Genomic DNA, 12,491 nt, shown 5'->3' with positions numbered 1-12,491 from the left:
GGGCAGGGCTGGAGCCCTACACACGCTTCGAGTTACAGGATCTGGGTGATGGTACCGGCCAACGTCCTCCAGTAACCCCCGGCCTAGCCTGGCCTCCCCAGCAGATGTTTCCTGCAATGGAAAGTAGCTGGCCAAGGCTCTGCATCGGGGAAGGGAGGGGAGGAGGTGCCAGGGGCACTGCTGTTGTGATGAAATCTGAAATGTGAGACCTGAACAGCCAGGGACTTCTTGGAGACACGCTCTCCCCTCACTGGCCCATCCATCCACCAACTCCCCCGTAGCAGCAGCAGCAACAGGAGACTTGGAAGTTTAACCCATCCTGTTTCAGATGTGCCGGTGGGGAGAAGCTGAGGCCAACAGCTCCCAGGTGCGTGGGCAGCATCGCCTTCCTTCCCAGGGACGCCGGGAGGGCACCCACTCAGCCTCTCAGACCTTGAGGGCCAAGGAACCATGCTAAGAGCAGAGAATCTGGGCCAGCTCCAAAGGAGACAGACAGGCTGCAAGGAAGCTGAGACCTCTGGAGAGGAAAGAGAGCCAGGCCAATGAGGGCAAGAAGGGCTCTAGAAAGAGAAGCTGGGGACAGAGGTCAGACGGCACTGGGGCCGGGAAGATTGGATTCCCAGGAAATGTCAGACTCTGGAGACAAACGGGGCACCTCCCTCGCCCTCCCCAGTTCTGCCCGCCTTGCCAGGAGGGTCTCCAGGCTGCACACGAGGGAGAACGTTGCCTTTGTCCTAGGAGTCTCAGCTATTGCTATTTGATGCAGTAACGCTCAAACTGTACCGTACTTAAAAATGATCTAACCATCATATCAAAAGTATAGATTCCTGACTCCCAACCCCCAAAATTGTGCTTCAGAGGAACCTGGGGTCTCCCAGTTAAGTCGTGTTGGAGGAAGAGCCTGAGTCCTCCCCCGAACTCCTGTTCGCGTCTCACTGTGCACACCCCGGACGCAGCCACCTCCTCCGCCCATCTATCACACAGGGTGATTCCTCTCTCAGACTACCGTCTTCTCCAGGAAGCAGCTAACGCCTCCAGCTATCTTCTCCAGCACCTGGTATGGTGGGTCTCAAGTCTCCACCGCTCAGAGAAACTATTTACCACATGAATGCATTCCTTCTGCGCCTCTTACACTGTCCCTATTTACACAGCATCGTGTGTGTACACATCCACACACATCCTCGCTCCTCTAGGCATGGCTCCTCAGCACCCAGTCCCTGCCAACACTCTCCAAGCCACATATCCGAGCTTCTCTCCGCCCTGCATCAGCCCTATTGTCAGGAGTGGGGTAGGAGAAGTCAGCAATTCCGTTTTCCAGGGTGACCGGAATGCTGCTCTCCTGGGCCTCAGCAGACCCCACGATCTAGGCAGTGCCAGGACCCAAGAGGGCTGAATCCTTACAGAAATTCCCTGGAAACATGTGAGTACTGCTGCGGCCAGATAAGGGGATGACTGTTTGGGGTCCGATGCGGTGAGTCAGGGGCAGGACACACCCAGAAAGATAAGCCCTGGAGATGAGTCTCAGTGTTCTCAGCCTTTGTCTCCTACGCCCCTCACAACGCTGCCCCACCAGGCAGGGCAGCGGGCAACTTCCAGCCTGGGGAGAGGGAACTGGCCCCAGGCTAAACATTAACTCCACGGCAAACACTGGGAGCTGGGACCAAGTGGTACCCCTCCCTGGATAGAGCAGCGGGAGGGAGAGGGTGGAGGAGTCCAGGAGAAAAACAGATGGATCTTGGTGACACATTGGCCTCACCTAGGAAGAAACCAATGGAGACCTTCAAAGGAGACGCTGGACTTTCAACCAGATCTGGGTAGGGAGGAGCCAGATGTGGGATAAGGGGCAGTGGAGACGGGGGAGGTGACCCAGCAAAGGAAGGAGAGAGGTGGGTGGGAGAGAGCGTAACAGAGAAAGGTGGAGCGGAGCGGGACAGGAAGTGGTCTCACCTGGAGACGGGGCCGCTCTGGAGACAGTTAAGATGGGGGCACGGGGGTCCATGGGTAAATAACAGAGGGAAGCTGGACGGAGGCAGAGGAAGCAGAGGCCGTCCCCGAAAAAAAAAAAGAAAAACAAAAACGGGCTGCCAAGGTGTCCTCAGTGATGCCTTTCAGCGCTCACTTCCACTTTCCTCATTGTCCCCCATCATTTGAATTTCATTCCTACAAAGCTTCGTCCTCTTGTTCAATAGTATGTCTGCCAGGCCTGCCTGGTCATTCCACAGGGCCGGCACCATCCCTCTTCCCCACTGGACAGCCAGCATTCCCAACGGGGACCAGCAGGCCACTTGGGCCCTGAAGTCTCAGGGCAGCCGCCAGCGTCTGGGCTCCCATCCTCTGACCTCAGAAACCTTCCTTTCCCTAGGTTGCCACGGAGATGACTGACCCTCCAGGAAAGAGGTGAGGCAGGTGAGGAAGCACCTTTGTCCACCTGGAGCACCGGGGAAAAGTCTTCTGTGACTTGCCTTCATCCAGGATGCGAGAGCCCACTGCGTCCAGTGGGGCCATCTTTGGGGGGCAGATTGTACCCCTCTGGCCCCTAACTCTCCCCTTGGTCCCCCGTTTCTGCTCATCCTTCCACCTGTGTATCCCCCAAGCTGGAGGCCTTGACTAATAAAACTGGGGTCATCAAAGGGGGGTTCAGGGGCAGTAGATGTGATGAGGCCTGGCAGGGACTCAGGCAGGTGGCCCGGCCTTCAAACCCCACTCTTGACCTGAATATCCCTGGCTGGGGACCAGAGGCTCTTGCCACAGTCCTTCCACGTGTCCCTGGGGTCCAGCCACCTCCCTCCGTGGAACCCACGCTTTATAAAGGTCAAGATGGTTTGTCATCATGGTGACAGTTCCTCCCTGGCTAAATAGGTAAAAGTAAAATGCAGAAGAGAGGCAGGTGGAGGGGGAGGCTGGGGAGGGACAGGGCAGGGTTGGGGGGGCTTCCTCTCACATCAGAGCCAGGCCACTCCAGTGGGCCTGAGATGTTCTCGCAACAGTCGGCAAGCATGTGCTGACCCTCGCTGTCCTGAATCCGGCCAGGCATTTCTAACTGTCCCTAGGGCTGGGGAGACAGAGCCTTTGCGTATCGGAAGGATGTCCAGTGCCAGCGATGGAGCCTCAGGCAGCAGCATAGCTGGAGAGCCACCAGCGGCGTCAGGAGAGGGATCAGAGAGGGCTGTCGCAGAGCTGAGAAGGAGACACGGGGTAGCCTTCCTGATGGTCAAAGTCCAATCCCCTAGGCCAACGCAGTGGTGAGGTCGGGGGACCGAGCAGATCGAGGGAAAACAGAGAACCAGGTCACAGCAACAGGGGCAGGGCAAGGGCCTCCTGAGAAACCAGGAATGGACTAGGGGGGGCAGTGCTAGGGAGTGCGGGCGATGAACTGAAGTTTCCTGATGGGGCCTCTGCCCACGAGCGCTGACACACACACACACAGCATACCGCAGGAGCGCAGGCCCCAGAGGACGGGGGTACCACACACCCATGGGCACGGACTCAGGCGGTTCTGGGCTCAGGCAGGGAAACTCCCAGGACCTGGCTTCCCAGTGGAGCCAGAGCATCCAGCCTAGGAGCACAGCCAGGCTCAGGCGGTGCCCACGGAGAAGTGCACTGGTGCCATCAGGGTGGGCACCCGTGGGGGCGCCACTTGTGCGGACACACATCTTGCTTCCTCCAGACACCCAGGGGTGCACCAGCCCAGAGCTGGGGCATCAGCCTCAGGACGAGAGCAGGGTTTTACTTGGAAGAGGGGTGGTCCCGGTGTTGCTTGAAGCCGGCCTCTCTAGAGCTCTACCCACTGTGGCAGCTGATGACCCTCCGGACGTGAAAACACATAAAGAAAAAATGCCGAGATGCACTAGACACAGCCCATGACATCTGTGGCTCAGGCCGGCTGGAGACCCCTGTGCCTCGCAGCTTCCCTCCCATCTGCTCAGCTTCTGCCACTGCCTCCTAATGCCCACCCGCCCTTTCTCTCTCCCTCCCCCACGCCGGTCCATTCTGCTCCCTGTTCCGCCCACAAGTCAGGATGTCCACAGTGGAAGTCCGGCAGCACCCCGGGGCCGGGTGGCAGACACAAGGGACCACGTGTACCTGGCAACCCTGAATCGGGGAGCAGGGGAAGCAGGAGGGCAGCAGGAACACATTTGTGGATGGGCCCCATGTCTGGTATGGCTGAGCTTCCAGAAGAAGCCCCAGTGAGAGCGGGAGGCCGGGAAGGGATCTCTGAACGCTGCTCGGCAGAGCCCCTTGTGCACTTGGCCTCTGTGAGTTAATGATTTGTGCTGGGTGGAGAGTCAGTGTCTCTGGAATCCATCTGGGGTGAGGGGTGGAGGGTGAAGGGAGACAGCCTAGGATTAATGGAGGGTGAGGGCAGGAAAGGCCTGGGAACCGGGTGGGCTCTGGAGGACGACTGTATAAGGAGATTTACGGAGCGAGTGAGGGCGGGCTGTTCCAGCACGTCTCCGCTGCAGGTGGAATCCACCAGGAAGCAACGCTCGGCCATGCCGGGCTCCTCTGTCTGTCACTTATCTGCCATCAGAACGCCTGGCCTCTGGCCCCATGTGGCAGCTGGCCTACCACCACCGTCCAGCCAAGCGGCAGCATCTATTTCTAGCCTGCTGCTCTGCTGAGGGCTCGGACGCCAGTTCTCCTCTGTGGGGCTGAGGGAGAAACTAGGAGTGAAAGGAGGGGAAAAGTGGGGTGGGGGCGGGGGGGGAGTAAACCTGCTAGAACCAGAGAGGGAGAGAAAGCCAGCCCGGAGAAGGAAAGTTAGAAAGGAGAGCGGGAAACGGAGGTGGAGAAAAGAAAACGGGGGAGTCAGCGAGGAAAGGGTAGGCAAGGATTCAAGGGAAGGAAACGTGAGACGGAACAGAAAAGCTTGCTGGAAAGAGGAAAGGAGAGAAAGGAGTAGATAAGAGGGAGAGGGTGGAGACGGGCAGCAAGGCTGAGGATCTGCCCGTCCAAATCTGGTCGATTTAATTGTCCCCTGGGTCTGCAGCCACGTGTTCCCTGTTCCCCTTTGAGGCACTGATTTTACAGTACCCCTCGGGAGGGTGGAAGATTTCGTGACGGAAAGGATGCTGGAGGCCCCACCCACTCCCAGGAAAGCATTCTCCATCCCCTCTACGTCCTCCCACACAGGAGCTCCTCTCCCCTCCAGGATGTCAGCTCTAAGCCACGGGGAGGCCACAAGCCCAGGTGAAGGCCACTGTGGGTCCGAGGGGGGCTGAGGGGCTGAAGTCCGGCTTCTCCCACCCACAGGCCACCTAAGCCCTCAACTCCCCTCCTGCCAGCACAGCCCACCAACCTCTGCTTTGCCTGTGCTGGGTGAGGCTAAGGCTGGGATCCATCAACCCTACCTCTGCTTGGTCCCCTGAGCAGCAGGAGGTGGGAAGCCACGGGGCTGACGGACATGAGCTTGACTGTGGGGAACCGCTGAGCCCTGTGGGAAAGCACCCTCCACACAGCGATTCCGGCCCAAGTCCCTGCGTTAAACCCAAGCCCCTCCCCCCTCCTCCTGCCGCTCCCCCTCGCCAGAGCGTCCTCAACGCCCGTCTCCCAGGCACCCGCTCCGGCACCTTCTCCAACTCCACGCGACCTGCTGCCGCAGGGCCTGGTGTTAGGGGAGCGGGGAGGATGCATCCACGTGACCATCAGGGTCAAGCCCGGGCAACAGCAAGCTCAGGGATGAAAGACAGTGACCTGAGACCGGGCCGTGGGCAGCCGCAGGGGTGGGCGCACGACCAGGCAGGCCGCTGAGACTTCAGCCAGCTGCTCTTCACGGGAAAAGTTCAAAACCCTGTGGCCCCGGCTCTGTGACCCAGAGGATGTGGCCTCTGCAGGGACCGCTTACTCCACGATCGGCTTCCGCGTAGGAGCGCCCGTCTGGACACCGCAGGGACGACCCCAGAGCCGGGGATGTGTTCTGGGAGGAGTGTGCCCGTGGGGCTACCGAGAGGACCCAGGGGCAGAAGTCACATTCCGTTACATGAGACGGAGCCTCCCTACAAACGGGCAACTTGTCTGACTGCTTTTCCCCCAAAATGTCTCGGTTAAGGGGAGGAAACCTCGGCCCTAAGTTTAGGCCCCAGGACTGTCCCGTCCCAGAGTTCTGTCTGGCCTTGGAATGCCTCCCCAGCCCGGTCTCCTCCGTCAGGGCTGGAGGGCCCTTGTCGGGGATTCTAGCGGGGGGACGAGGCAGCCCATCCCTGCTTGGTCTCCGGGAATCGAACCCTCCCTCACCAGCAGTCCTGTCCTGCTACAGAAGAGAACCATGGTGTCTGGTTTTTGAGGGAGGGGGTCTGGTCAGGGGAAAAGCCCACCTTGCTAGGCCCCTAAGTTTGCCCGAGCCCACAGGGAAGCCACGCTGTGCCCCCCAAGCCTCCATCCCCCGAGCACGGCCACCCCCCACCCGCCCTGCACGAAGCCAACAAGCAGAGAAAAGGGATACTTACGTTATACCAGCTCTGGCTTTTCTGAAAAAACAAAGTAAGAGAAGCAACGTTAGTCAGCGAGACACGGTGGGAACGGCCAGCGCATTCCTGGCTCCAGAGGGAAGGTTACACAGACAGCGGAGGGCGGGCGGGGAGGAGGAACCCCAAGGCAGCTGAAGGCTCCCCGTGTTGTTGCTCGGGGTGGGGGTCCTCCTTTCTCAAGACAGCTCCCGAAAGGAGGCCCAGGGAGCGGTCCATGCTGGAAGCCCCCGCGGCTGGGATGGCAGGCAGCGCAGCACCAGCTAGAGCTCGGCCGGAAGGGAGCAGGCCCCATCACAAGGTTCTTCTGATGGGGGCGAGGGATGCACTGCAGGCATCCGAGACCCAGTCCCCAACGGGCCCTGATCAGAAGCAAAGTACCCACGGAGACCAACACAGCCGTCCACCCAAGTCGGCCCCCCTGCAAGGCAGGGTGGGACCCTCTGGTGTCGGGGAGTCAAGGGACTGCCTAGAAATTTCCCTCCAACTCAGTAAATTCCTCCTTCTGCCCAACTGGCTGATCATGTAAGTGACAGTGGCCAAGGAGTGGTTGGGGGCTGTGTGTTGGGGGGAAGGCTGAAGCACATAATTGCTAAAGGTCCTTCCCGACTTCATGGGGTTAAAATTCAATACCAACAAACCCTGGTCCGTCCCGACTCCAGAATTCAGGTCCTCTCCATTCCCAGCCCTGAGCAAAGGTAACAAAGTTTTTTAGGGAAAGAGGAGGGATGGCTAAGGGGAGGGATGGCCTAGTCTATCTCCCATCTCACTGGCCAGGAGTCCTTTATACATACACATCCCACTTGGAAGACAGAAAGACAAGCAGATAGAGACAGACAGACACACACACACACTCGCACACGCGCACCCCTGCCCCATCTCTTCAGGGGCTGACCCAACAGGTTTAGACTGGGCAGACTGGGGCTGGGGTACTTTCAGTTTTAAATGCTTGCCAAGGGTGTATAATTCAGGAAGAGAATCACTGGGTAGAAGGAAGCTTTGCCTACCGGTCCACATCTTAACTATCGGCACACCTCGTTTTACTACGCTTCATAGACATTGCATTTTTTACAAACCGAAGGTTTGTGGCAATAGGGTGTCAAGCAAGTCTATCGACACCATTTTCCCAAGAGCATCCATTATTTTTCAGTTAATTTAAAATTGTATTTTTAATGATAATTTAAGTGTACACTGCTTTTTTTAGACATCACGCTATTGTATACTTGACAGACTACAGCACAGTGTAAACATAACTTTCACGTGTTCTGGGAAATCAAAATATCCACGTGACTTGCTTTATTGTAACGTTTGCTTCGCTGTGGTGGCCTGGAACCCAACGGCAGGCTCTCCGAGCTCCGGCTGCATACGCAGAGGTGTGGCTCCTGGGCACACTTAGCAACCTTTATCCCGCCCACCTGCTCTTACAGGGTCCCTACTCCTAAGGGAAGAAGGCAGGCGTGGTCTCAGGAGGTCTGCTTCCGGTGTCTGGAGAGGGTGAGGGTGACTGCAGTGGCGAAGGCCTGGGCGTGCGATCGCCCCCCTCGCTGGCTCTCCCATCAGGAAGAACTCTGTAGAGACCTTCACCTTCACTCTGAAGGGGAAGCGTGTCAGCAGACGAAGGACAGGCGTGGGTGGTGCTGCCTCTGAGTGGCTTTGTTTCAACCTCACACCCTATCTCACTGGCCAGGGGGCAGGTGGCAAGGCAGGCGCTCCATCCTCCTCTGCAAGATGCTCTCCTTGGTCGTTTCCCAACAAAGGCTGTCACCACGGCCCCATCCGGAAGTCACATATTCCCACCACAGCCTCATCTTCTCCTCCAATCCAGAGGGCCTAGCAGGTAAGGGGCCAAATCCAAATATTCAAAGCCAACTATCCCACCACTGAGGGAGAATGGGAATCGTGGACTGAAAGTTAGCCTCTAGTCCTTCTGGAGGAGCGTGGATGGGGCAAGGAGGCTGCAGCGGACTCTACCCTGCGCCTTAGAACGTCTTAATTCTTGGGTCCTCATTCTGAGATCACAGGGCACGAGGCTGTACAGGTATCCATGAAAACACCTCTCTCAATAGTGGAAAAGCACGCTCTAGAAGCTGCCGGCCTCAAGCACCCGCAGTTCGCCTGCGTTTCATCAAACCAAAGCCAGGTCATCAGACACCTGCTTCACGACTGAGAAAACTCTCTGTACCCGCCCCCAGCTGCTCACCTCACCGTCCTGGCCTCCACGTGAGACCCTCGGAGGAAAGGGGGCAGCAGGAATTTGATCCTTTACTTAGGCTGCCCCTCCTAACTCGAGTGAATGGAAGAAGGAGAGTTTCGTGCACTGCCGCACAGATGCACGGCCCTTCTGAATCTGTTTGGAAAAAGAGCTTCAGGGTGACAAAGAGCCTGCACCAGGGAACCTGGGCCCACCTCTGACTAGCTGTGTGATACCTTTGTGTGTGTTACTTGCTTGTGTAAATACGTGTTCACAAGTACTGCAATGTCAGACACACAGAGCGAGGACTTCTGTCCCTCAGCCTGAGACTCTGCCCCGATCCAGCGCTCTGTGGGCAGCTTGTTACCCATCACCACTGAGGGTGTCCAGCCCTCCGGCCAAATCCACGGCAGCCCCTGGGAACAGCCATGTGGGTGTGAGTCTCCCTGAACTCAGTTTGATCTCCGTGGCTCCGCTTTCCAGGACTGAGTCCTGGAGGAGCTGCTGGACCGGAAGGGCCCAGCTCACGGGGCAGGGAGGCCAGGGAGCGGTGGCCCCGGAGGGTGAGAGGGGTGTCCAGTGGCACTCGTGAAGTCTCTGTCCTGGTGGGTTCTCAAAAATGTCCTCCTGTGCAGAGAGGGCCAGAGGCAAGGGAAGAACAGAACGAGGGAGTGGGGCGAGGGCTTTCTGACAGGTGATAAGTGGATTTGGGCAAAGCGGGAGGATGGAGTCAGGAAAACCGCCCAAAGGCAGAGCTGCTGGGACAGGGCTGAGCTGAGCAGGTTTCTAAACTCCTCGCCGAGGTCTGAGGAGCAAGCACCTATGGGACTCCAAGGCCCCTGGAAACAGACAAGTTCCTTACACATCCCCCCAGTGCAAAGGCCCGGGACTCTGGAAGATGGGGTGTGCGCAGAGGAGGGACGGAGGAGCGCTAGTTAGAGGAGTTGGGGGGAAAGAACAATTTCTTACTTTGATCAGGTTAAGTCTGTCATACTGGAAAGGAAACCACAAAAATTAGGATTGAACAACAGGGAGAGAGTCAAAGGGGAAAAGGCGTGCCAGAGCCACAGAGCCCACGACACCGTACACCCAGCGCGGGGAGGCACAACGCGGGGGCCAAGCAAGGACCTGCCTGGGCTCCCGGCACCGGCACCGGCACCGCAGCGCCCGGTTCCAGAGCTGGCAGAGCAAACGGCTGCGGGCTCCCCCTGGCGGCCACAAGCCAGCACTACAGAGCGGAAGCTGGGCGGTGGCACAAACTAAGGGGTCCTGGAATAGACCTGGGCCTTGACGTCTAGCCCAGGGCTCTCGGCAGGGCTGGCCGGGGCAGGGCCCGCCTCAGCAGGACAGCTGCAGAGTCACAGGAGCGGGGCCTCACCAGCTACCTCGTCCAACCCCAGTGTACTAACACACGAGGAAATGGGGGCGCAAGAGAAGGGCAGGCAGACACTGTGAGCGAGGCCTGGCTTCAGGGAGAAGTGGCGGCACTCTCCAGCCGGCCTGAAAAATATGAGGTCACCTCCTCTAGCGCACAGGATGCAGGGAGCAAGGTGGCCTGGCTGTGAGAACAGTGGCAGTAGCTCTGGCCACCAGACCCCTTGCTGTGGTTGCATTCGGTCAACCTGAGAAAAGGCTCCACCAGGGGAGGGGTATCCCCACCACAAGACTCCCCTCCCTCTGCTCACCTTACCCCTGCAGCTCTCCCTCGCTCCCTGCTCCGGGCCCTGACCGCGCAGTGCCTAATTCCTACACTGGTCCTCGTGTGTCTTCCCTGTCCCGCACGCACACTTCCCATACCAACCACGGCTGCCCCCACGTCCGCCTGGGGTGGCAGGCCGCCCTCCCCGCCACAAGTCAGTCCTTGTTAACTGCTGTGCTGTCAGTCGGTGACGATGGTCACGGCTGGGGAGAGGATGGGACCTCAGTCTGTGGCTGATGGGTTCAGGCACCGCCTCACCCAAGCTCTTCGTGGGGAAAGAAAACCTGGACCCCACCAGTCACCTCCCTCTTCAGCTCCTTAGCAAAGGCGCTGAGGTGCACTCTGGGCTCACGCTCAGCTCTTGGTCTCTTCCTGATGCCTCGTTCTGCCCCTCCACAATCCCACTGGGAGTTCCAGCCTGGTTCCGTGCACCCGCTCCCCGCCTCCGACGTGAGCTCTCCCGCCTCCGACTTCATCGAGCATCCCAACTGCTCATGTGGTTCTGAAGGTCAGGTTAGGTTTGTGGATAATCTGGACACAAATAATCGGGATAATCTGTGTTTCTTATCTCCCTTCCCAGACTAGACGCTGCCTGGGGCTGGGAACCTGGTCTTCATACTCCTTTCTTAAGGAAGACCTACCATTTAGGGTTTTTTAAAAATCCTCACCATTGGCTACTCCCCTCAACCCATCACCTGACCAAAAGAGGCGCTCCGTTAAGTGCTGACTTCCGTGCTGTAGACCATAGATAAGTATTGCTCTGCTCACTGAGGGCCTTGCTAGGCACAGGGGTAAGAGGGTGAGGAAGCTTAGAGCTTGACCTTAGGATGGAAAAGTGCGTAAACACTGTGGGCAGAGGCAGAGACATGGAATAACTGGATGCCCTGTCCCGCCGCATCTGCCCTCTCCCCAGCCAGAGGCGTGAGGGGCTCAGGAGGGGCTGACGGAGGTCATGTCCAAACCCCGTCCCCAAAAGGCCTGCACCTGCCGAGCCCCCCGAACCCACAGTGGACTCCTGGGGGGCTCCTCGGGGCAGGCAGAGCTCCTCCTGCCCTGCCCACAGCCAGCAGCTGGTGGTTTAAAATCCTCAGAGCTGAGTTTTTAGCCTGAAGGTCACAGACTGTAGGATTAGCCCTGTAGCCACTCGCTCATCCCTCAGTAACCAGAACAGCTGTTGAACCCTGCTCCTCCCCAAAACCCTTACAGAGGCTTGAGACTATGATTAAGCCACCCCCCAGCTCTCTCTTCTTCAGGTTGTAGCCACCCCCTTCCCCCGTGGGTATCATTTCCTGAGCCCCGCTACCGTTGTAAAACACCTATTATTCACCCTCCATTCCTTCCAAGTTCTCCTCAGGCCTCTGAAATCCTGGGGTCCTGGGCAGACTCTGGCACGGGCTCCCTGACCTGGTTGCATCTGTGCAGGGCCTGAGCAGGGACAACTCTCAGCGTCCACGACCTCCCGGGGCTGGTGCCACGCCCTGTGAGAGAAGACTTCTCCTCTGATCACCAGCCAGGATCCTAAGAACACCACGAGCCCCAGGCTGGATGGTGGGTGGAAGCATTAAGGGGCGCTCAGGCTGAGCAGCTCTCAGCGGGCAAGCGGAGGGAAGGAGCGGGCCAGGGCGAGCTCCTGGGGTCGCTCTACTGCACCAGGGAACTCGTGTAAGGGAATTCGTGACCCTCAATCAGCTCGCCTGGGGAATCAGAAATCGCCCACCAGAGCAGGTACAAGAGGGTATCAGGACCTGCAGCCCCACCAGATCACGGCGGGGGGGGGCGGGCGGGGGGGGGCTCTCTTCCCCAAAGGAATGAAACTAAGCCCTAGCAGGACTCTGCTTCTAGATGGCACCAGGAAAGTAGGGAACAGACGCCCAGCCGAGGCAGTGTTTGGGGCGCAGGCAGAGACACGGGGGTGGGGGGCGGGTCTGGTCTCCGACTCCGGGTGCAGTGGGAATGGTCCGCTCAGTGACCTCAGCCAGCCTGCCAGGGGCAGTGGGGCCGGCCCTTCTGGGAAAGGGGCCAAGCGAGACGCATGGGCCAAGATGGGCGAGGGAAGAGGGAGGGGTGCGGAGCACTACAGACAATCCAACACCGGAGGGGAGACCAAAGACAGAGACAAAAGATGGCTTTTTTTTGA

General features: G+C 58.5%; 1 protein-coding gene across 2 annotated transcripts in view; it reads right to left on the bottom strand.

The window, feature by feature from the left end:
* The window catches only part of GRAMD1B (GRAM domain containing 1B), a 170,933-nt gene that overhangs the window by 28,771 nt on the left and 129,671 nt on the right, over positions 1–12,491 (bottom strand). For both annotated transcript variants that reach the window (XR_003002656.1, XM_024740716.1), the window contains exon 4: positions 6,447–6,467. Coding sequence is in view for 1 of the 2 variants with exons in the window: in XM_024740716.1 (XP_024596484.1) it covers positions 6,447–6,467 (21 nt within the window). In the remaining variant the exon portion in view is untranslated. The remainder of the gene's footprint in view (positions 1–6,446; positions 6,468–12,491) is intronic.

The sequence above is a fragment of the Neophocaena asiaeorientalis genome, unplaced genomic scaffold (assembly GCF_003031525.2).
Source record: "Neophocaena asiaeorientalis asiaeorientalis breed wild unplaced genomic scaffold, Neophocaena_asiaeorientalis_V1.1 scaffold308, whole genome shotgun sequence".
Taxonomy (NCBI): domain Eukaryota; kingdom Metazoa; phylum Chordata; class Mammalia; order Artiodactyla; family Phocoenidae; genus Neophocaena; species Neophocaena asiaeorientalis.
The sequence above is the reverse complement of the archived record's forward strand: the minus strand, read 5'-3'. Positions and strand labels throughout refer to the sequence as shown.